Genomic DNA, 26,272 nt, shown 5'->3' with positions numbered 1-26,272 from the left:
TTTGTTTTCAGGGGTATTTGTTTTTTTTTCTAGTTCGGAAATAGAAAGCATTATTTTTTACTTGATTGTTCCGAAAATAAAATGCACGTGGAACCAAATCGAATCAAAACAAACAACATGCTGATACTTTCAGATATTATAACTTAAACAATTCGTATGTTGATTGGTAGTTATTTACCTTTTATGAAAAAAATAGTATTGCCAGGACAATTTGCCACCTGCATGTCTTTAAAAATGAGCATTATTTAAATGATCATTTTTCAATTTTAACATAGGGTAGTAATCACAGGCACTTGTTTCTATCCATAGGAACTTAGGAAGGTCGACTATCTTTATAGAAACAAGTGCCTGTGGTAGGAATACAGGCACTCGTCTCAGACTTTTTTCACACTATATACCTTTATAGAGGGGGGATAGGACCTTTATCGGGACTCCAGGATCTGGTGTTTTTAAGCTCGGGATTTCTGGATTGACCCTTTCGGGATTTGGGAATTCTTGTTTTTCGAATTGCGGGACGTCGGGATTTACTTTATTTAAATTCGGGACCTCGGGATTTCGTGTTTTTAAGCCCGGGTTTTCGGGATCAGGACCCCTCCTACCCCCCCTCTTTATATTAGGGGGTCTCATTGGGGGATTCTGATCCCTGATCCCGCTTACGGTTTTGTCTGATTCCCGTATCCTGCTTACACTATGTAAGTAAGCAATTCTAAATTTTTTGTCATCCCGGGTCCCGCAAGGCCTCATTTCCTGTTTTCATGACACTATAATATGACTTTCACGTGTCACGCTTACAAAAAATCAGCAATCCCGCGTCACACTTATACCCCAATGAGACCCACATATAACACAAAGTACTTAACATAAGCTGATTGTCAACCCAACTAAAACTTGTTATGTTGTAAATCTAAATTATCCTTAGCAATCCTACCCAAGTATGTCAGTATTAATTATTTCGTCTACTGACAATGGATTTTTTTTCACGTTATCTTTATATGCAATTTTACTAATGGGTGATAAGTTCTATTCAGACAAAAAACAACAGTTTTTTTTAAACAATTTTTATAATTACTCATTTACTGTGAGTTGTGTGTTTCAAATCCATCGTCGGTAGACAAAATAATTATGATTGATATACTTAATTAGGATTGCTATGAATCATTCCGAAAATAAAATTATGCATGTAATATATTCCATTGTGAAAAATTAAGACATAACAAGTTTTAGTGGGGTTGACAGCCAAGAAATAGGCATATAACAGAATTTGCCACCGGCTGACATTTTTTCTAAATCGTGAGTTAAGCACCTTGTGTTATATAAAGGTATATAGGATTTTTCTTCTGAGACGAGTGCCTATGGGTAGAATTGCCCTTAACATCATGTGTAAAACAGTCTTTTTTGACTGCTGTTTGTGTAAAATCAGTTTTAAAAGTTTAACTGTGATTTTTCCAAATAACATTTATTGAACTTTATAAATTACAAAAATGAATTACCGGTTCAGTGTTATTTGGAAAACAGATTTTTCTCTCTGAAATATGACTTGTCTAAAACAGTTGACCTTTTATCATTATAAACAGGATAAAAAAGTAAAGGTTTCATGGTCAAGCACCAAAAATTCTTTTTTTTTTACAAATGTTAACCATCATCCTTTCTGAAGGTACCTGTATTACGATATTTTACTATGCATGTCAATATGATCGAGTCAAACACTAGCTGTCCAACTCTTAATCTCTAGTAAAATCAGATAGGATTGGTTATCTCTAGTTCCTTACACATGGAAAATCAACATGTATTGTAGTCATTAACTTTTAAATCTGTTCAATTATTTTTTCTGAACTAATACTTGCCAATATATGCCAATCACGGCTCCCAAAATGAGCAGAAAAAATGCAATTTAATTTTCATACATAATATGTTTAAGCATTGTTAAGTAAATGAAAAATAGTTTAAACATAGAACATAACATAATGTATTTTGATTTAATTGATTAACATATATGATCAGAGTACATGTAACAGAAATAAGTACATGTAATGCAATAATAAAAATATATAATTTGACCCATTGTTTGTTATTGTGGATTCTTTATTGGATGTACCCCATAGTATACTACTTATTAGATAAATGTAAATAATGACTGACTAGAGTAAATGCATATATGACCATTTGTATCTACAACTGTGTATAAATTAATTTAATGTTGTATTTCTGTGGTTTTTTTTAAGCTTTAATAATTGACAAATTGTTATCAAAATGTTTTCATCTTCATTTCCCATTGACCAAATTATAAGAGACTTGATATCAAGTTTTGATTAAAAAAAAAATCAAAATAATTTAGAGATTTCTAACATTAACCAAAGCTTTACATGTTAAAAAATGTATGATTTTGAATTGATTTTTTTCCAGTACCATGGAGAGCAGCCAATTGTTAAGGCAGCTGAAAGAGTTGACTTTGTTAGATTTAGACAAAGCTGTACTACAAGAGAGTGAATACATAAGGGATGCTATACTTATAAAAAAGACCTCTGAAAACAGACCACTTCAGGAACATTTAAACATACTGACAAGTTTAGTCAGTTCAAATAAAACTGCATTGTCAGAAAATACATGTACAGTTATTCTACAACAGATTTGTATTCCTTTATTGAAGAGTATTCATCTATCTTATGATAACAGGAAGGAAAATGTTTCTGAATTAGGTCAAACTAATAAGTTGATAACAAGTTGTCTCTCTACAGAAAATGAAGTCTCATTCAAACCATTGATTGATCTTTGTCTGCAATCATTGAAAAACCATGTCAAGGTTAAATCATGTACCTTGGATAGCCAGGCTCTTGAGGGTGTGTTAGATTTACAAGTTTGTTTAGATGTGCTGCTAAATCTTACTCAGAGAAAAGACCATGCGACTGGCAACATTTATATGATGAAGAGTTGTAAAGAGACAATTAAAGATATTTTTGATAATTTAATGTGTATACTGAGTGATTTTCAGAATCGTAGAGCTTTGAGTTTGTCATTGAGATGTGCTTCCAATATTATTAAGAATGAAGATCAGAAAGAATATTTAAGTACTTTTTGGCAGTTGATCACCAGGATGTGGAAAACCAGCAAAGAAGCAGATATTTTAAATATTTATTTATGTGGTCTATCAAACTTTTTCTTTCCAATTGATAATAGTTGCAATATTGATATCAGGAATGAACAAGTATTTTGGGAAATTGTTCAAAAAGGTTTAAATTCAGAGAATCCTTTGTCAAGAAAACAGTCAGTGTATCTAATCAAGAGAAATATAGATATATGTGAAAAATTGAAACTAGATGTGAATAGTAATTTTAATGGACATGATGTACCATTGCTCTGGTGGGCAAAAGAAAAAGAAAAGAATCTTGTAAAAGTATGGGAAGATCTTGTCATGTTACTAGAAACCATGGAAGATAGACAGGTACATATATATTTTATGTAAAAAGGTACACAATGAATGAAACATTCATATAATGCTTAAAAAAGATACACAATGAATGAAACATTAATACAATGGTTAAAAAAGGTACACAATGAATGAAACATTCATATAATGCTTAAAAAAGGTACACAATGAATGAAACATTCATATAATGCTTAAAAAAGATACACAATGAATGAAACATTAATACAATGTTTAAAAAAGGTACACAATGAATGAAACATTCATATAATGCTTAAAAAAGGTACACAATGGATGAAACATTCATACAATGTTTAAAAAAGGTACACAATGAATGAAACATTCATACAATGCTTAAAAAAGATACACAAAGAATGAAACATTCATAAAATGTTTAAAAAAGGTACACAATGAATGAAACATTCATACAATGTTTAAAAAAGGTACACAATGAATGAAACATTCATATAATGCTTAAAAAAGGTACACAATGGATGAAACATTCATACAATGTTTAAAAAAGGTACACAATGAATGAAACATTCATACAATGCTTAAAAAAGATACACAAAGAATGAAACATTCATAAAATGTTTAAAAAAGGTACACAATGAATGAAACATTCATACAATGTTTAAAAAAGGTACATAACATCATAAATAATTGACAGATGTACATGTAGTTATTGAATTTAAAGAAATAAAGAGTAACCTTTTATTCAATTGTCTTTTGAATAGGCAATCACCTTGTAGAAATAAAGCACTTTTATTCTTCAGATATAACACTTAATGACCAAACAATGTTTTATAAATAAATTCCAAAACTTCTATTTGTGACCAGATAGATCATCATGGATTTTTCATTGTGTAATACATGCATGTATGCCAAATTTGGGAAAGCTTTTTTTGTGATGAATTACTAGTAGAATGAGGTCGTACCATGAACAAATTTAAGCATAATACTACCAAGATAAATTAAAAAAAAAAAGAAGTTAAATGCAAAAATACTTGAAAAAGTGGAGATAAAACACTATCAAACTATTCTCTCTGAACTTCTGGTGTCCAACTGGATGAATTATTCATTAAAGTTCTGACAAAAACTTGTATGGAGATAGACCATTGCACCTGGATATCAAATATATAGCTAGTGTAATTTTTATCAAAAGTGAACAAATGAGTTGAAATGACACTTAAGATTTGCACAGTATCTTGTAAAGAAAGACTTTATATAATTTCCACATAACATCTTACTTTAAATATTTTACAGATTCATGTTATAAAGCCATTGCTGCCTAGACTACAGACCCTGATCAAGGCAGCTTCTTTAGAAAGTGGTAATTTATATTTGGATAAAAAAAAGAATTGAAGAAGGATGAAAAAAACAAGGACAATAAAAAAAAATAAACACATTCCCTGAAATTTAAAACTGACCAAGTAGATTTCAAATTAGAAAAAAACAAAAACAAAATAAACAAGAGAAAATGTTTTTTTTTTTCACAGTTGTATAGTTCAATATGAAAAATAGAAATATGTATGATTACAATGAGAAAATTATCAACCAGACCAAATAATGTAAAAATAAGCAACTATAACTCTATACAGCCTTCAACAATGAGAAAATCTTTAACATATCATACATGTTTAAACAGATATATAAGGCCCTGACATGACAGTCTGTCAGTTGTTAAATTAAGTTTTTGTAAGATAGAAAACTTGTTTCAATTTACATCATAAATGTTATACAGTCAAACTAATTGAAAGATGAAACCTGTTACGCTTACCTTTGTTGCTTATTATTTATAAACAAAATATATCAGATTTTAGTGATTGACCTCATTGCAGAAAAACCAGTTCTGCATACCTCTTGGTTGTGTACAATATTTAGACGTGGAATTGCTCATGAAAGTATTGCCCTGGTGAAGTGGATGACAGAACAAGTTTTATATCTAGACCTAGATACTTGTCCTATAATAGAACAGGGAGAACATAAAGTAAGTCCTTACATAGTCTGCCTTTGCTGTTATGATGTCATGAAAAATAGAACCATGCCTGATGGCAAGACGTAGAAATATAACATTGTTTTTGAGTTCATTGAAAATATTTAGTTTGCCTATATTTTGTCTTAGAGTCATTAGAGAAACAGATTCCAGCATAAAATTTTAGATAGCATGATATTTCTCCTCTTTTGACAACTAAATTTGTAATATTATCATGATTTTTTTAAAATACTAGGTAAGCTCATGTTTTGAAAATTTGAATGTAGAATCTATATTTCTCTGATTATTTTCATATTTAGACAAGTTCTGACAAGTAAGATATTTTTTCTCCATAAACCACATGTTGATTAACTTGTCATGTTTGATTTATCCTAGATCCACACTTTGCTTACATTGATCTTATAATTCTTAGTCTACTTTCTTTTTTGGTTTTTATTATGTCTGCCAATGAAATTCATGCCTTCACATTTTTGATGGTGTTTATATTTATGGCAAAACAAGAGAAAGTATGTTAAAACCTTGTCAGATCCTTGCTGTCAAAGTGTGGACACAGAATAATATTGTCAGGTACTTGCCCGCAAAGTGTGGACACAGGATGTGTATGATATTTAAATTTTGTGTATCTTTTCAGTATTTTGCCAGTGAATTTCTACATTCCATTCAAGACCAAAAGTTGTATCCCAGGTAAAAATTTAGCCCTCTTAGTATACTTTATTTAATTAAGGGTAATAAGATATAAATAAGATGTAGTATGAGTGCCAATGAGACAACTCTCCTTCCATGTCACAATTTATAAAAGTAAACCATTAATGCCTGAGTTGCAGTAAATAAACTCATCATACATACCAGGAATATTATTTTTATTTACGCCAGACGCGCAATTCGTCTTCAAAAGATTCATCAGTGACGCTCAAATCCCAAAAAGTTAAAAAGGCCAAATTAAAGTATGAGGACCAAAATTCTTAAAAGTTTTGCCAAATTCAGCTAAGGTAATCTATTCCTGTGGAAGAAAAGCCTTAGTATTTCAAAAATTCAAAAGTTTTGTAGACAGTTAATTTATATATATGACAATATCAATGAACCATAAGTCAGAAACATTTGTGTGTGTTTGTCTTAATTTTTTATTTGGAAATTTTGGTGCTGAAGACAGATGTTTGATAGACAATCTCTATTCTAGATCTGATTGTATTACGTTTTATTTCTAGTAATATGTATTATGTTCAATTATTATTTAATTGTAGACCCAAGAAATCTTCCAGAGGGACAATACCTACCTGTGGAGCAGGCTTAATACACTTGTTTCAAAGTTGCTGGAAAGCTTTGAAAACTGATGAGAAAAGAGGTAATTTAACACTATTTGGTCATATCAAACATGAGAATTGATGGTCTAGTAATCTAGATTATGGATAATCAGATTCATGTAAAGATCACAAAGATGATGTCTACTATGATAGGTATTCAAACACAATCTGCATCAATGGCAAGGTGCATGCCATTTTCTTGTATGGCATAGAATTTACTCCCTGAATCTTGACCTTTCATACCTTTTTTTGTTCTATACAATTGAATAAAAGTTTATAGCAAGAGGTATTTATCCATGTCAAACAAATGAAAATTTATTTACATAGAAGGTATTATTTGTGATTTCATCTGAAAGTTGAATAAATTAAATGCACAGAACTGTTTTCTTACAGGTCAATTTTATGGAAGTATTCTAGAGACATTAAGTACCAGTAACTGGGGACCAGTACCATTGATGTTTATCTGTCAGGCTATATCATGTGTTCCTCAATCTCAGATACTCAATAAACAAGCTTTACTATTTATAAGGTAATATTTACATTTGTTATGCCATGTTTTACTTGATTTCCACAGCGGAAAATATTTTCTACATTGTTGAAAATTTATCTTTTTATTTAAAATGTATGGTGAGTTTGATGGTTCTCTACAGGCACACCATCTTCCTCCACCAATAAAAAACAAAATGACTGCCTCAGAATAGCATACTAGTTTTAGAGTGATAAAGTATTGTGCATTGTTGTGTGATGCTGAACTAAAAGGCTTAATATCTTTTTTTTTTAAATGAAAGAAAGGAGATAGTTAAGTATTGTTCTGTACAATAATTTCATGTAAATTAGAATAATAAGTGCAAATGTGCATAATGCTTGGAGTGCAAACAATCCAAATGTCCTACATCTTTTATATGATGGGTATCTGAATTGATACTTGATAGTATTAGTATTTTACAGGAAAATTCTTACCACTCAGGTTACAAATAGTGGAGTTTTCCTTAGAGGAGCTGCTCAGAGTTTCTTCGTTAGAACACTGCTATCGTTAATAAATTTAGTGAGTAATTTTTTTTTTGATATGATGTTTATATAAAAAGAGTTGTAAGATACCTCTGACATTTAATACTCAAAGATAGAAGAGAAACTGAAAACATTATGGCTAGAAAAAACAATGAAAAAAATAAAAAATAACCAGTCTTCAAAACACTACAAAGAAAACTAAAGACTGAGCAATAATTTTCCCACTAAAACTAAGGGGAGATCTCATGTGCACTTTAAGGGTAAGCAGGTCCTGTCCCACATGTTGCACCTGTTAAATTGTAGGACTATGAATTGATTTCATGAATTTTATGAAGCAAATTTCATAAAAATCTATGTATTTATTTAAATACAGTATATCTGGTACACCCTGTGGACTATCAACAACTTTTCTCATCTGACAAATGATCAAATAATTTAAGGTTTCATTTTCACATTATAAAAGTAAAAAATATCAGAAACTAAAAACTTTGTTCTAAAAATCTCTAGAAATGAAAGTCTAATGGTATTTGTCAGTTATGGTGCTGATCGGATCATTATAAGTCTTTTTAAACGCCTGTTTTCTTTTAGTCAGTTGTGCCACCAAAAGACTTTGCAGCTGCATTATCTATCTTTGAGTCAGAAGATGGATTAGCAAGGGGAACAACTCTTTGGACAGATTGTGTAAATTGGATGAAAGTTATTTGTAAAAACCAGGATAATGAAGAGTGGTCACCAAAATCCCTAAATCAGTATCTGATCACAGCTTCAAACTCTTTATTGCAAGTCAACCAAGGTATATATTCAAATTTATAAATACAGTTCAAAAGCAAAATCAAAATATAAGGGGGAGGCGGGTAAACCCCAGCCAGAAACCAGAACCCTAACTTGTATCATGACACGCTAGCCATATTTTACTATACATTTATTTTTCTGTTGAATTATGTTTTGTTTTTTATTTAGATATATCATTCCTAGTTTTATTTCATATGACAATATTTTAAGTATTAATTATTGCTTAGATGAGGGGTGTTGGGGTAGTCTGCTTGGAAAAATAATATTGCCATTTCACAATAAATGAATAACTTAAAATTTCTAGCATGTTGATCTTTTTACCGTTTCACGAAACACAGTGAATGATAGACCTTTTTCACAACTGCATGTGAGATAAAAATGGCCAAACACGTTGCATGAAAATAATCCTTTACCACCCTCATAGATGAGATGGGTACAGATTTGATTTACCTTGTTCTTGCATTTACAAAATAAACCTGTTATCCTGGTTTTAAAATACTATGACTTCCATTTTTCTTGAATAAATAGTATTGATAGTTTTAATATATTTTACAGAATCAGATTTCAGCTTGAATGAGACGGAAGTTACTTCATTCAGCAGATTACTAATACTAGCAGTGGACAGTGGTGTTCTTCCTTATACAGTAGAAACAGGAGTACAAGAACCATGCCTGACAGATATAGTTATGACAGTAACAGGTGTCATCCTTTCTATACCTAACCATCCTTACATGTCACACCATAAAGCAGAAAAGGCTGTTGAGGTCCTTGTGTCGTTGCTGTTGGAGAGTGGACAGATAGAAGGTACTTAAATATAGGATATTGGTTAACTTTAAATTAATTGTCTTTCTTAAAATACTCAATTTAACATGAGAATACAGTATGACCCTTGCTCACAAGATTCTGGTGTTATTCTGAGAATGCAAAGAATTTATATTTCACTTGGTTTTTATCATCTTGATCAATACAATAGGTGCCACTAGTGTGAAATGGCTTGAAAACCTGAATTTATTGCCTTTTTGGTAGGGTTCATGAACCTTTTAAATAATATACCCCAGCAAACTCAAGATTTTTTAGCATATATAGGATTCACACCCAGTGGGGAAGGTTACCCATCTATTTATTAACACTTAGCTTGTAATATCATTTACTATTTTTTATTTCAGAAGATAAATTTTGTCAGATGATAAGGAAAAGTATTTCAGACTGTCTGGATAGCTTCTTATTGTTCACTTCACAGATGCTTCTGGAAAAATGGACACAGGTAATTTCACATTTAACCTTTATGTACTATAAATTGTATGGACATTGTATTATTTTGCAATGTAGAAAAAAATAATAGATTAATGTAACTGCCACTGCTGACTTACAACACTAATTTCTGATTATCAAAAGCATTTAAAAATGGAACAAATGGAATTTTGTAATTTGCTATTACTGCATAAGAATCTTTCACAATGGGAGATAACTCTTTTTTGACAAATAAATAATGTATTGATTACAGTGTATTTAGGGTAAATTACAGACATGCAATGGGCCAAAAATGTGATGTCTAAAGTTTAATTCTGTATACTTTTCCAATGTGTTGCAGATATCCACAGTACAGTCAATAGAGTTATTTGTACGTGGGCTGACTCAGTTTTTACAATTTACATGCAAAGAGCAACAGTTTGACCATCAGATTTTGAAACTAGTTAATAGTTGTATACATATACTTACAGATCCAGGCTTAGGTTTAAAGGTGGGTTATAATTCTTTATATGATTTAATGAACACAAACATAAAAGGAGAAAAATAGTGTTGGTTGAGTTGTTAATTTCTTTGCTTATAAAGTAAAATTGAAAATGAAAATGGGGAATGTGTCAAAGAGACAACAACCCGACCATAGAAAAAACAACAGCAGAAGGTCACCAACAGGTCTTTAATGTAGCGAGAAATTCCCAAACCCAGAGGCGTTCTTCAGCTGGCCCTTAAACAAATATATACCAGTTAAGTCTTCTTAAAAAAAAAAAAGTTTAGATTTGTCTGAATTTGTATTTTACTCCATCATGTATAAATCTTTTATCTGTAGATTTTTTATGCAGATCTTTAACTTTTTAATTTAAATGTGTTGTGACTGCCATAATCAATCATTTGTGGACATCATAGAGTTCAAGTTTTTATAGCACTATATTGCCTTTAGAAGAAAATTTACTCAAATCCAAGTTATTAAAAAAAATCAGTATTTATGAAGACTGAATGTTTAAAAAAACAACCATTTGTAGTAAGAACTATGTACACAGTCATAACTTTTTGATGGCCTTTTAGGACAGTACACAACACCACCCATTTCCATGACAGTAATTTGTTTATCATTATAGGTAGAAATGAATACACAGATTCAGAAACTAGCCTCCATTGGGATCCTCAGTTCTGTTACATCATCATTGACAGGCAAACAGAGATCTATTCATGAGAAAATTTTGTCATTTGTTCATGACTTTAATTGCACAACTTCATTTGACAAACCTGTTGCTGATATAAGGTACACTTTAAGTAGTTGTGGAGTGGCTTTTACAAAAATACTTACGACTAAGATTGGTCAATTATTCAAAACTTACGATCAATCTTAGTCAAGTTTTTTTTTTGTGAAATCCACTCCCGTCTTGCAATATTGGACATGTGATTAAGTATTTACCTGTTGTATCAACAGAAAATTGAAACCTTATAACATGAATATTATTACTTTTTGTATTTGTATATTTCCAATTTTCTTTCTTGTCCGATTTGAAATTCACTACCTGCAGTGCAGTTTGAATTTTGACTCCGATTTTATGATAAAATATAACTTTGTTAAAAAAATTAAAAGATATGCAGTCTTATTCTCTTATCAAACAATTTATCAACAGAACAATATGCTAATGTTTATTTTTACACTTTCCTAGAGTTCAGACTTTTAGTCAATTATTTCTAATTTCAAGTTGAGCAGAAGTTTTATACTATTAAGGAAAAAGTTTGTACAGTATGCTATTAAAGTACTCTGTACAAGACATTTTAAGAGATATTCAAATATGAATAAATGTTATATATTTCAGCCATAGAGAATGGGGAAAGATTGCTTCATTATTTATATCATATCAATGGAAAGTCATGGAATATTACTTAAGTCGTATAGATGTTGTAAATAAACCAATGGTACCGATATTAAAGGTGTGCCAAGATTCACTGTCGGTGTGTAGTGGATTGAACACAATACCTGTTTACAGGTGTATAGGATACCTATTTAGTAAGGTAAGTTCTTTGGTGTTTTTTTTGGAAAACAACATCTGATTTAGTTTAAAATACTTAAATTATGTCAGCATAGCAAAGAAATAAAGTCAAATGATGAAGTCTGGTTATAAGCCGGTATGTTAAAGATTTGTATTTTGTTGGGATATTCAAATTTATTGTTCAACCATCCCCCAAAATTGATTGTACAAAAATTGGTATTTATTTATAATATTGAATCCACGGTATCCGCAGATAATTGTATTTATAAATATCTCAAAGTTTTTATCCAATTTTTCAAGGAGATTTAAATCAAACTATAGAAACGTTTAAAGTTGTTTCATTCATAGTTTTTCATATATATATGTTAGTTTCATCTCACTATTTCAGTGTCAAATACCAAATGATTCAAGCAGTATTATTGAAGCCTTGTTTGTGAGTTGGAGTCATGTCCAAGGGGAAACAAGGTCAAGCTGTTTTTGGGAAGTCTTTGAAGAATTCATAAACTTGTCCTTCCAGCCTGCTCTACTTCAGCAACCAAGAGATTCTGCATTAACTGATGTTCTTGTAAAGGTAGGTAGATTGTTTTTATGTCAATAACAGAATTAACCTCACTTTTTACACATTTCCCAACCAACAGGGAAAAATTGCTCTCCTCACTAGTGAAATATTTGTTGTCAGCAAATGATTGGTCTAAATTTAATAATGATGTCAAATTTTGTTGGTTTATTCAGAATTTTGTGTTGTGTCATTGTGAAAAAGCCAACCAACCATGTATGGTGACGTCACACATATAGAACTCAACTTTCTGCAAATCTTTGAAAAGGAAGGATAAAAATCATTAGAGAAACAGATTCCATCACTATAACTTGTGTATTACATTTACCACATTTCTCTACTCTCAACAGCTTAATTTTAATTATTTAAAAAGCTTTGCAAGCCTTAGGCTTTAAATATTTTGATTAAACTATCTGGAGAAATATCATAACAAACTTGTTGTAACAGTGGAATTTGTTTTTCTTATGTGAAACAATTTCAAGAAGCGAACTCTGTATTAATCATCTTACCATGGACTCTTTAAAGAAATGTCACTGTTAAGTTCACTAAACAAACTTATCTGTTTTGAATGGGGCATCACAATTAATTGACGATATTTTCTTACATACATCAGATGTTAGTTCTATGGTCATAATCCATTTTCAGTCAGCAAGTGAGTTAATGGAGTTGGGAGGAGAAAGGACAGGTATTGCTAATATTATGATGAGAAGATTGTGCTCAGTGCTCAAAGGCTCTTTACAATTAGCAGACAGATTCTACTGTATACTTAGCCAAGCTGCTATATATGGAAATATATTCAGGAAACAAGAGAGGTCAGTATAATTTCAAATATTTTGAAAAAAATATTACCATACCATAAGATAGAATCATTGCATGTTGGGATTGATTTGCATTTTGTATATCTTTATTATCAGAAGCAAAAGAGATTTTCACTGACTGTATGTCATTGGCTCCAATGAATTTTTGCTTTAGAATTCCTTTAATATGTTGCCACCTTGCTGGGTGACCATTGTTCACTATGAAATATTATTGCATATATTTTATATCCCATAAAAACTTACAAAGTATTGGTCAGAAAAAGTTCATAATAATTGCTAGTGAATTTTAAACATGTACCAGAAATATGTTCACATTTATTTCATTGTTGCCATCAATCTTTTTACCCCTACTCCAAAGTAGAAGGTTAATTGTTTTCCCTTTGTCTGTCTATCAATAATTCGTCCCTATGTTGCCAGTCCCATGAAAGTCTGTCACATTTTTCTCAGAAACTAGATATCAGAGCTTCCTGAAATTTTGGGTGCTATAATCAGTTTTGTATAAAAAAAAACTAGGGGTGTTTCCCCGACTAAAAATAACCATGGAGGGAAACCCCTGTTTATTTACTCAATTGGTGAAAAAGTATCATGTTTTTTGTATTTGATTGTAAAAATCAGTTAATTACACCGTGTTCACACTATGAAATCTAAACCGGGTCGAACCGGGGTTAATTATTCCGAATTAATTACACCGGTTCACACTTGAAAAAGAATTACCCCACTTTGGGTTTTTCTCTTCAACAAAAATAGACACGCATGCGCAACATCTTGTAAATATAGTGTCTGTGACAACAAATGAAATGGAAACCGCCACGGTACTGTTCTTCTTTCTTTTGTCACTGATACAGAAAAATCGGAGGAAGATTACAAATTTAATGCGAAAAAATAGGTTTGCTAGGTTAAGAAGAATGAGGATGTATTTGAAGGCAAAAAACAACTTATTATTGATGAATAGACACTCAAATTTACAGCCGGCAGAAAGGAGGTTATGTTGAAAGTAAATCCTTCGTCTCCTGGTCATTCAAGGTTAGACCTCTCTTTTTTGAAGAATTTTGTTCGGCATCCATGTCTATATTCTGTATTGGCAATGACAGACGGCAGAAAACGTTTAAAAATGTATAGTGTGAACGGGGTATTATCTTTCAACTAAAACAGATTAAATGATTGAAATAATTTTAAAAATTATATTAAATGTACATGTTTTGACAGGGCTTCCAAAAAATATTTGAGCCAGCCGAAATTTTTTTTATCTGATCCTGATTTGAATCCCTTAAAACTTATTCACAAAACTTTTAAGGGAAGACAACACTATAAACATCCTGTTTTTTTGGCAGTAAAAATTGAAAACTTATTTGCAGCCACTGTAGCTCTTTTCGAAGCAGGAGACTGTACCCATAAACAAGATTTTTTTTTGAAAGGCCAGATAAAAACATACAAATTTCATACAGTTTTGATTATGAAAAATGTGCATGGATCATGTCTTCATGGCTGTGGACATGACCTGGTTTCAAGTTTTTAATGTTAAAATTAGGCCTTTTTCCCCCCATGTTCATTGGATGGAATGTTTTTAATATATTAAAAGTACACATTATTTTTATTTCATTATAAACTATAGAAAATTCTGATTCCAGCGATATCTTGTTTTATACAAGTATCTTTATTAATCAGTCCACCACTAAGGGTCACTTATGCATGGTCCCTCAAAATGTGACGCCATAGAAAAAAACTGTTGATTGCACCCTTTGTATCAGTCTTCATAAGAACATGCTATATCCTGTGATGTGATTTCAGATTCATTGATTCTCAATGTACTGAAGTTACTGTTTGCTAAATACTCAAATATTCTTACACATAATGGCCATGTTTGAAATTTTTGTCACATATTTTTTTCAACTACAAATAAGAACTTCCTCAAATCTATTATCAGAATTTTTGTAAACATGCTTTACTCCATCACTGTGTCATGCTTTTTACAGATTTGTACCTAATCAACTTCCTATTTCCTTTTATAACACATTTATGGCCATGTATGAATTATTTTTTACATTTTATGGGGAAATCTACACATACAAGAGTTTGCTTCATAGTTTGTTATCAGGCTTTATGTGAACATGCTTTGTGTCATTTGTCATTTTGGTCTATTGTGGACAGTTGTCTCATTGGCAATCATACCACATCTTTTAAACCGGATTTTTGTGACAAAAATGTCGGTCATTGATTTGGGGATGTACGGCAGGGGTCAGCAAACAAATGTTGTCCGTGCATTTACTCATGAACCACTCAACCAAAGATTTTAAAATGTTATTATGTTGTTCCTGACAACAAAATGAAGGTCAACGTTCAATAATGATGATTTTGACTTTTACCGTTCAGGAGTTATGGTTATTGAAACATTGAAAAATGGTATTTCCAGTCGTGTCGGTGCATTTACACATGAACTGTTTAAGCAAAGCTTACCAAATTTTGATATGTTGATACTGATGACAAAATGGAGGTCAATTTGATATTGACAATTTTCACTTTCACGGTTTGTCAGTTATGATTCTTGTGATATTGCCAGGACACAAGTAAATGTTAATAAATCCAGTTTGCTGTCGTTGTGACAGCCTCTTGTTTATATTTAATGTGTGATGCATTTTCAGATTTATAGCTCATCAACTCTCTGTTGATACTTTCTAATACATAATAGTCAAGTATGATATGTTCTTCACATTTTTCTAGGGAACTACAAATAAGAATTTTCTGAAATTTGTTTTCTGTCTTCTAGTGAATTTGCTTTGTAAACCTGTCTACAAAACTTTGAATTTTTCCAAAAACTAAATATTTTCTTGGCCCAGGCATGGATTACCTTAGCCGTATTTGGCACAACTTTTTATACGACTGCATTGGTCGTATATTGGTATCACGTTGGCGTCGTCATCTGCGCCGTTGTCGTTATTGTTTAAATACTTTTGGTTTTTGCACTTTTACTTTAGTTTTAGTAAATAGAAATCTATGAAATTCAAACACAAGGTTTGTGACCATAAAAGGAAGGTTGGGATTGATTTTGTAAGTTTTGGTCCCAACAGTTTAGGAATTAGGGGCCAAAAAGGGCCCAAATAAGCATTTTCTTGGTTTTCCCACTATAACTTTAGTTTAAGTAAATAGAAATCTATGAAATTTTGACGCAAGGTTTATGACCACTAAAGGCAGGTTGGGATTGATTTTGGGAGTTTTGGTTCTAACTGTTTAGGAATTAGGGGCCAAAAAAGGGCCCAAATAAGCATTATTCTTGGTTTTTGCACAATAATTTCAGTATAAGTGAATAGAAATTAATGAAATTTAAACACAAGGTTTATGAACACAAAAGGAAGGTTGGGATTGATTTTGGGAGTTGAGATCCCAACAGTTTAGGAATTAGGGGCAAAAAGGGGCCCAAATAAGCATTATTCTTGGTTTTTGCACCATAACTTTAGTATAAGTAAATAGAAATCTATGAAATTTAAACACAAGGTTTATGACCATAAAAGGAAGGTTGGGATTGATTTTGAGAGTTTTGGGAACAGTTTGGGAAAAAGGGGTCCAAAGGGTCCAAAACTAAACTTTGTTTGATTTCATCAAAAATTGAATAATTGGGGTTCTTTGATATGCCGAATCTAACTGTTTATGTAGATTCTTAATTATTGATCCCGTTTTCAAATTGGTCTACATTAAGGTCCAAAGGGTCCAAAATTAAACTTAGTTTGATTTTAACAAAAATTGAATCCTTGGGGTTCTTTGATATGCTGAATCTAAAAATGTACTTAGATTTTTTATTATTGACCCAGTTTTCAAGTTGGTCCAAATCAGGGTCCAAAATTAAACTTTGTTTTTCATCAAAAATTGAATAAATGGGGTTCTTTGATATGCCAAATCTAACTGTGTATGTAGATTCTTAATTTTTGCTCCTGTTTTCAAATTGGTCTACATTAAGGTCCAAAAGGGTCCAAAATCAAACTAGGTTTGATTTTAACAAAATTAAATTCTTGGGCTTCTTTGATATGCTGAATCTAAACATGTACTTAGATGCTGAATCTAAACATGTACTTAGATTTTTGATTATGGGCCCAGTTTTCAAGTTGGGGCAAATCAGGATTCAAAATTATTATATTAAGTATTGTGCAATAGCAAGAAATTTTCAATTGCACAGTATTCATCAATAGCAAGAAATCTTCAATTGTTCAGTTTTGTGCAATAGCAAGAAATTTTCAATTGCACAATATTGTTCAATAGCAAGAAATCTACAATTGCACAGTATTGTGCAATAGCAAGTATTTTCAATTGCACAGTATTGTGCAATAGCAAGAAATATTTAATTGCACAATATTGGGCCAGGATTTTTTAATTTGTTGGTTTACGAATCTGCCGACCCAATTTTGCCGATTTCCAAAATAAAAATAAAATCGAATTTTCAGGCTTTTTTTTTATTCTCGCCGACCCTAACAAATGCATTATCCCTGAAAAATAATTAAAATATCCTTTTTTATGAAATGAAATGTATTAATCACTTACAGAAGTAATGACACTTTCTGTTGTGAAAAATGAAACTTTCAGTTTACGTTTCTAAAAATAGACAAATCAATTATTAATGACCATGAAATGTTGTTTGCGCAAATAATTTTACGGAACGAAACCTGTGTTTAAAACCAATAACACAATAAGTTCGTTTCCCTTATTTGTCACCAGTCTGTAAGATGCATGTTCTCATATAAATAGACTTGTCCAAATGTGGACAGGTGGAAGTTCAAGACATCAAGTTAAAAAACTGAATTTTAACAAATCATTTGATATTTTCTTGTTTTATAGATAAAAAAAAAATATCGTCAGTTTGGATAAAAAACAGGAATGCATGACAACAGATTATTTAACCTGATATTCTCGTTTTCCAATGGACGAGTCTATTACGTTTTTATACGACCGCAAAATTTGAAAAAATTTTCGTCGTATATTGCTATCACGTTGTCGTCGTCGTCGTTGTCGTCGTTGGCGTCCGAATACTTTTAGTTTTCGCACTCTAACTTTAGTAAAAGTGAATAGAAATCTATGAAATTTTAACACAAGGTTTATGACCACAAAAGGAAGGTTGGTATTGATTTTGGGAGTTTTGGTCCCAACATTTTAGGAATTAGGGGCCAAAAAGGGCCCAAATAAGCATTTTCTTGGTTTTCGCACTATAACTTAAGTTAAAGTTAATAGAAATCTATGAAATTTTGACACAAGGTTTATGACCACAAAAGAAAGGTTGGGATTGATTTTGGGAGTTTTGTTTTCAACAGTTTAGGAATTAGGGGCCAAAAAAGGGGCAAAATAAGCATTATTTTTTGTTTTCGCACCATAACTTTAGTTTAAGTAAATAGAAATCTATGAAATTTAAACACATGGTTTATGACCATAAAAGGAAGGTTGGTAATGATTTTGGGAGTTTTGGTACCAACAGTTTAGGAATAAGAGGCCCAAAGGGTCCAAAATTAAACTTTGTTTGATTTCATCAAAATTGAATAATTGGGGTTCTTTGATATGCCGTATCTAACTGTGTATGTAAATTCTTAACTTTTGGTCCCGTTTTCAAATTGGTCTACATTAAGGTCCAAAGGGTCTAAAAATTAAACTTAGTTTGATTTTGACAAAAAATGAATCGGTTGGGTTCTTTGATATGCTGAATCTTAAAATGTACTAAGTTTCTTGATTATTGGCCCAGTTTTCAAGTTGGTCCAAATCGGGGTCCAAAATTAAACTTTCTTTGATTTCATCAAAAATTGAATAAATGGGGTTCTTTGATACGCCACATCTAACTGTGTATGTAGATTCTTCATTTTTGGTCCTGTTTTCAAATTGGTCTACATTAAAGTCCAAAGGGTCCAAAATTAAACTTAGTTTGATTTTAACAAAAATTGAAATCTTGGGTTTCTTTGATATGCAGAGTCCAAACATCTTAGATTTTTGATTATGGGCCCAGTTTTCAAGTTGGTCCAAATCAGGATCTAAATTTATTATATTAATAAAATTGAGAATGGAAATGGGGAATGTGTCAAAGAGACAACAACCCGACACAAATAAAAAACAACAGCAGAAGGTCACCAACAGGTCTTCAATGTAGCGAGAAATTCCCGCACCCGGAGGCGTCCTTCAGCTGGCCCCTAAACAAATATATACTAGTTCAGTGATAATGAACGATATTGTGCAATAGCAAGTCTTTTCAATTGCACAGTATTGCGCAATGGCAAGAAATATCTAATTGCACAATATTGTGAAATAGCAATTTTTTTTTAATTAGAGTTATCTTTCTTTGTCCAGAATAGTAAGCAAGAAATATCTAATTGCACAATATTGTGCAATAGCAAGATTTTCTTTTAATTGGAGTTATCTTTCTTTGTCTAGAATCAACTAAAATCTTTGTTTAATATATACAATATACAATGTATATTCACTTTTTACTACCAACTGATAAATTAAAATAATCTTTACCATTCAGTGATAACAAGCAGTTTTTTTTACATCTTAATATTTTATGATGTATTTAAATGAGTAGTTATTGTTGCAAACTCCATTAGAAATTTTAATTGAGATTAGTTTTGGAATAAGGGAAAGGGGGATGTGATTAAAAAAATTGGGTTCAATTTTTCTCATTTGAAATTTCATAAATAAAAAGAAAATTTCTTCAAACATTTTTTTGAGAGGATTAATATTCAACAGCATAGTGAATTGCTCTAAGAGAAAACAAAAATTTTAAGTTCATTAGAACACATTCATTCTGTGTCAGAAACCTATGCTGTGTCAACTATTTAATCACAATCCAAATTTAGAGCTGAATCCAGCTTGAATGTTGTGTCCATACTTGCCCCAACCGTTCAGGGTTCAACCTCTGCGGTCGTATAAAGCTACGCCCTGCAGAGCATCTGGTTGACACGTGTGTTGAAACTTATTTTTGTAAGATGTTTTTCTTTTTTTTTTTTCTTTATCAGTTTTCGTGCCTATTATTTTTCACCGAGTTTTGATTAAAAGCTAAGTCAAATAACTGACGTGAATCTGTTTTCTTGTTTGTGCTTTGTCAGTGTACCCCCCCCCCCCCCCCCCTCTTTTACGGGAAATTATTAGACAATGTCATGCGATGTACAGCTGAGCAATAATATTTCATTAAACTAAAATTTAAGAACGATGAAAAAATAGTATGACAAACATATTATTAGAAAGGTGAAATATATTTTTATTTTGCATATTAGTTTTCGGTCTTGAAAGATCTTTTTTTTCTTTTTTTTTCCGACCGACCGACCCGACTTTTTCATGGCGAAAATCTGTAAACCAACAAATTAAAAAACCGTGGCCTTGTGCAATAGCAAGAAATTTTCAATTGGAGTTATCTTTCTTTGTCCAGAATAGTAGTTGAATCAGCTTAAATCATTGTTTTATACAAAATACAATGTATTTTCACTTTTACTACCAACTGATAAATTAAAACAATCTACCATTCAGTGATAACAAGCACTTTTTTTTACATTTTAATATTTTATGATGTATTTAAATGAGCAGTTATTGTTGCAAACTCCATTAGAAATTTGAGTTGAGATCAGTTTTGGAATAAGGGAAAGGGGGATGTGAAAAAAATAATTGGGGGGGGGGGGGGTCAATTTTTCTCATTTCAGATTTCATAAATAAAAAGAAAATTTCTTCAAACATTTTTTTTAGAGGATTAATATTCAACAGCATAGTGAATTGCTTAAAGGCAAATTTTTTTTAAGTTCATTAGACCACATTCATTCTGTGTCAAAAACCTATGCTGTGTCAATTATTTAATCACAACCCAAATTTAGAGCTGAATCCAGCTTGAATGTCGTGTCCATACTTGCCCCAACCGTTCAGGGTTCAACCTCTGCGATTGTATAAAGCTGCGCCCTGCGGAGCATCTGGTTGGAATTTTGGACCCTTGTTGCTCTTCAACTTTTTACTTGTTTGGCTTTATTAATATTTTGGTATGAGCGTCACTGATGAGTCTTATGTAGATGAAATGCGCGTCTGGCGTACTAAATTATAATCCTGGTACCTTTGATAACTTTATAATAACCGTGTAGTAGGTTTTCAGATTTATAGCTCATCAACCTTCTGTTTACAGAATTCTTACAGCTGGGTCAGTGCTAGTGAGCAGTTTTTATACGACTGCAAATTTTGAAAAAATTTTCGTCGTATATTGCTATCACGTTGGCGTCGTCGTCTGCGTCGTCGTCGTCCGAATACTTTTAGTTTTCGCACTCTAACTTTAGTAATAGTGAAAATAAATCTATGAAATTTTAACACAAGGTATATGACCATAAAAGGAAGGTTGGTATTGATTTTGGGAGTTTTGGTCCCAACATTTTAGGAATTAGGGGCCAAAAAGGGCCCAAATAAGCATTTTCTTGGTTTTCGCACTATAACTTTAGTTTAAGTTAATAGAAATCTATGAAATTTTGACACAAGGTTTATGACCACAAAAGAAAGGTTGGGATTTATTTTGGGAGTTTTGGTTTCAACAGTTTAGGAATAAGGGGCCAAAAAAGGGCACAAATAAGCATTATTCTTGGTTTTCGCACAATAACTTTGGTTTAAGTAAATAGAAATCAATGAAATTTAAACACAATGTTTATGACCACAAAAGGAAGGTTGGCATTGATTTTGGGAGTTAAGGTCCCAACAGTTTAGGAATTAGGGGCCAAAAAGGGACCCAAATAAGCATTTTTCTTGGTTTTCACACCATAACATTAGTATAAGTAAATAGAAATCTATGAAATTAAAACACAAGGTTTATGACCATAAAAGGAAGGTTGGTATTGATTTTGGGAGTTTTGGTCCCAACAGTTTAGGAAAAAGGAGCCCAAAGGGTCCAAAATTAAACTTTGTTTGATTTCATCAAAATTGAATAATTGGGGTTCTTTGATATGCCGATTTCTAACTGTGTATGTAGATTCTTAACTTTTAGTCATGTTTTCAAATTGGTCTACATTAAGGTCCAAAGGGTCTAAAATTAAACTAAGTTTGATTTTAACAAAAATTAAATTCTTGGGCCTCTTTGATATGCTGAATCTAAACATGTACTTAGATTTTTGATTATGGGCCCAGTTTTCAAGTTGGTCCAAATCAGGATCTAAAATTATTATATTAAGTATTGTGCAATAGCAAGTCTTTTCAATTGCACAGTATTGTGCAATGGCAAGAAATATCTAATTTCACAATATTGTGAAATAGCAAATTTTTTTTTAATTAGAGTTATCTTTCTTTGTCCAGAATAATAAGCAAGAAATATCTGATTGCAAGAATTTTTTTTAATTGGAGTTATCTTTCTTTGTCCAGAATCAACTTAAATCTTTGTTATATACAATATACAATGTATATTCACTTTTTACTACCAACTGATAAATTTAATTGATCTTTACCATTCAGTGATAACAAGCAGTTTTTTTACATCTTAATATTTTATGATGTATTTAAATGAGTAGTTATTGTTGCAAACTCCATTAGAATATTTTAATTGAGATTAGTTTTGGAATAAGGGAAAGGGGGATGTGATTAAAAAATTGGGTTCAATTTTTCTCATTTGAAATTTCATAAATAAAAAGAAAATTTCTTCAAACATTTTTTTGAGAGGATTAATATTCAACAGCATAGTGAATTGCTCTAAGAGAAAACAAAAATTTTAAGTTCATTAGAACACATTCATTCTGTGTCAGAAACCTATGCTGTGTCAACTATTTGATCACAATCCAAATTTAGAGCTGAATCCAGCTTGAATGTTGTGTCCATACTTGCCCCAACCGTTCAGGGTTCAACCTCTGCGGTCATATAAAGCTACGCCCTGCGGAGCATCTGGTTTTTTTTGACAGGTGGTCTGTTTAAACATATAGTTTGTATTGAGAAACGATCTTTGTAAAATTCCTTTGCTATGATCATCCTATTCATCTGGTAAAAAAAAACCTTATAACCAATATTTGCTATTCTGAATGATTCCTAAGTGTGCATAATCTGGTATAAAATATGTGATGTTTGTTTCTGCAACCAATCCACATGGCAACCATAGCTAAGATTTGAGTGTAAGAGAATCTGAAAGGGGAAACATAATATAAATTCAAAATCTATTTTCTTCTTATATCCAGCAAAATTGTCCTATGTTATAGGAGTTATGGTCCTTAAATGACCATAAAAACTTTAGAAGTTTTATGTTTATTTGTCTATTTCCCCTAAAAGTATAATTTTAAAGAAGAAAGTGCAAACAGAAAAAATAATCAGTAAAACAATATCTGCACAAGTTCAATTTGATAAATTTTTAAGTTTTTTTGCCCCTGTCGTAGCAGTGGGTCATTAAGTTTTACACTTGTCCACTTTGTACATTTGTACATATCAAAAGTCATTTTTGTTTTCTCACTTGAGTTTGCCTCGACCAAATGTTATGAAACATATACACAATGCTTATTACCACAAACCAAATGTCAAGTTGCAATTTAGGTGGTGTTAGATTTACCATTTTAGAGTTATTTCCCTTTTCAATTAAAAATTGCTGGAATTTTTTGTTACTGTTCTTATACACAAAGCTCATCACCATGTTATACAGATCAAGTTTGAATTTTGGTGGCGTCACTTGAGATATGCCCCTTTGCAAATGGAAAATTGCTGATTGTTTTTGTTTCCATTCTCTTACTCTAGTTTGCCTCAACCAAATGTTATGAACCTTTATATACACAATGCTATCTACCACAAAAAAATAGATCAAATTAAAATTTTGGTAGTGCATTTTTACAGATTTAGGGTTATGCTCCTTTACAATTGGAAACATTGTTGAATTTTGGGTTTCTGTTCTTTTACTTAAGTTTGCATCATCTGAATGATATAAAACTATAAACAATAGATATAGGAAGATGTGGTGTGAGTGCCAGTGAGACAACTCTCCTTCCAAATGCTTATTATACCCCATGCAACAGGTTGCGGAGGGTATAATGCTTTTGACCCGTCCGTCAGTCCTGTTTCTTGTCATCACAACGTCTCTCAAACCACACAACAGAATTTCAAGAAACCTTTTCAGATAATAAGGACATACTATGTAGTTGTGCATATCGACAGGAAATTATGATTCAATTTTTTTTCTAGGAGTTACGTCTCTTTGAACTTATTTACTTTAATGAACTACTGCAACAGTTTGTCATCTTAACTTCTCTGAAACCACACAACATAATTTTATGAAACTTTGTAGATAATAAGGACATACTATGCAGATGTGCATATTGACAGGAAATTATGATGCAATTTTTTTTTATTACACATATTTTATTTCTCCAATGACAATGTGGGGACGTGGGGTATGTGAGCGTGCTCACTAAGGTTCTTTAATTACCACAAAACTCAGATCAAGTACAATTTTGGGTAGCTTCTCTTTTACTGTTCTTGAGTAATGTTCCTTTATAAAGTTATGTGCTAGTGAGGCATCACCTGTGATCCATGAACACATTCCCCTTTATTTTCTATTGCCATTATTTCTTAATATTTAATACCGGTACATGTATATGATAACCCTATTTGATAGGTAGGAATGTAAACATTCCTTGTCACATCCATATATTGAGTGCCAAAAGAAAATAAATACATCATTTTGTTAAGTTTCTTTTGTTACCTATTATGATAACTGAGTTTTTACTGTGCGTTTTGTTGTGTGTTTGTTTTTTCTACATAGGCTAGAGGTATAGGGGAGAGTTGACATCTCAAGAACGTGTTTAACCCATTCACATTTATGCGCCTGTCCCAAGTCAGGAGCCTCTGGCCTTTGTTAGTCTTGTATGATTTTTAATTTTAGTTTTTTGTGTATCATTCATATGACTACCATTTGCACTGAACTAGTATAAATATTGTTTTAGGGGCCAGCTGAATGACGTCTTAGGGTGCGGGAGTGTCTTGCTGCATTGAAGACCCATTGGTGGCCTTTGGGTCTTGTCTGCTCTATGTTTAGGTTGTTGTCTGCTCTATTTTTAGGTTGTTGTCTCTTTGACACATTCCCCATTTCCATTCTCAATTATATCATATTTCAATGTTGGGACCTCCATGGTCAAGTGGTCTAATATCTGAACCTCTCTATGGTGGGTTGTTATCTCTTTGACACATTTTCCATTCCTTGACACTATTTGCGAGTATGGTCTTAAGGAAATGATGATAGTCCGTCAGAAGGGACGATAAATGGCTGACCCGTGTTAAGAGAGAGCCATATCTCTTGCATGTTAAAGACATCCTTGTAGATTTTGAAAAAGAGTAGGCTAATGCCGCTTCAAGACAGCACTCGCACCAGCAAAGTGGAAAGTGATTAATATAAGTTGCAAAACTTGTTTCCCAATCCACTCTAAATAAATATGTTTAAACTAAACTAAAACATTTTCCATTTCCATTCTCAATTTTATTCTGTATCACTAGCCTTTCTACACTGAGTTCTAATCAAGCACAAGGCAGATCCACTAGGGGTTCCTCCACCAATAAAAATTTGACCATCACGAAATAGCACAAAAGTGTTGAAAGTGGCGTTATAAACACCAATCAATCGAGTAATATACAATTTATTCCAATCTTACTTTTGTCTCTTTGAAAGATATACAAAATAAAACATATAGCTATGTGTAATTTGAAAAGTTTGGTTTAGCATTAATTATTTTGTGGTTTAGAAACTTGAAATAAGTTTAATTAAGATCCAATGTTAAACTTGAAGGTTAAATGCTAATGTGATGAGAATGATCAAATTGTCTATTGCAATATATTTTGACAACTTTTACCAGAGGCTTTATTTTGTTTGAAATTTTGCCTCCAAAGTGCAATTCTCGTTTTTTTTGGAATAAAATGTTGAATTTAAGAAATTGATCTCAAAATTGAAAAGCTTGAAAAAGTACAGTATGCAAGTTTTCAAAATCTTTTTAAACAATTGGGAAATTTCAGAAAAAGATCTGATGGTTTTATTTTCATTACAAAACAAAACAGAAAATACACTTATAGATGTTGTGTTTCTACATGTGCTCAGTATATATAGTTGTTGTGCATATTTCAGTTAATAGGAATTCACAATATACACAAATTGACCTACTAATTTAACTAAAGTAGGTGATAATTCATTGATCTCTTGGTC

General features: G+C 31.6%; 1 protein-coding gene across 2 annotated transcripts in view; it reads left to right on the top strand.

Annotated features, from left to right (window-relative positions):
• The first annotated feature begins 70 nt into the window (after nt 1-70).
• Nucleotides 71-26,272, top strand: part of LOC134711398 (probable methyltransferase TARBP1) — a 41,887-nt gene continuing 15,685 nt past the window's right edge. The window contains exons 1-16 of one of the 2 annotated variants that reach the window (XM_063571960.1): nt 71-154; nt 2,404-3,439; nt 4,688-4,754; nt 5,263-5,411; nt 6,049-6,101; nt 6,659-6,759; nt 7,112-7,247; nt 7,667-7,763; nt 8,315-8,519; nt 9,074-9,322; nt 9,685-9,782; nt 10,110-10,259; nt 10,879-11,042; nt 11,593-11,788; nt 12,155-12,337; nt 12,968-13,134. In XM_063571960.1, the coding sequence (XP_063428030.1) occupies nt 2,408-3,439; nt 4,688-4,754; nt 5,263-5,411; nt 6,049-6,101; nt 6,659-6,759; nt 7,112-7,247; nt 7,667-7,763; nt 8,315-8,519; nt 9,074-9,322; nt 9,685-9,782; nt 10,110-10,259; nt 10,879-11,042; nt 11,593-11,788; nt 12,155-12,337; nt 12,968-13,134 (3,047 nt within the window). In that variant the 5' untranslated portion in view covers nt 71-154; nt 2,404-2,407. Of the gene's footprint in view, nt 167-2,403; nt 3,440-4,687; nt 4,755-5,262; nt 5,412-6,048; nt 6,102-6,658; nt 6,760-7,111; nt 7,248-7,666; nt 7,764-8,314; nt 8,520-9,073; nt 9,323-9,684; nt 9,783-10,109; nt 10,260-10,878; nt 11,043-11,592; nt 11,789-12,154; nt 12,338-12,967; nt 13,135-26,272 lie in introns of both variants that reach the window. The other variant, XM_063571961.1, reaches the window with a different exon arrangement.

This window comes from Mytilus trossulus, chromosome 3, assembly GCF_036588685.1.
Source record: "Mytilus trossulus isolate FHL-02 chromosome 3, PNRI_Mtr1.1.1.hap1, whole genome shotgun sequence".
NCBI classification, from domain to species: domain Eukaryota; kingdom Metazoa; phylum Mollusca; class Bivalvia; order Mytilida; family Mytilidae; genus Mytilus; species Mytilus trossulus.
The sequence above is the reverse complement of the archived record's forward strand: the minus strand, read 5'-3'. Positions and strand labels throughout refer to the sequence as shown.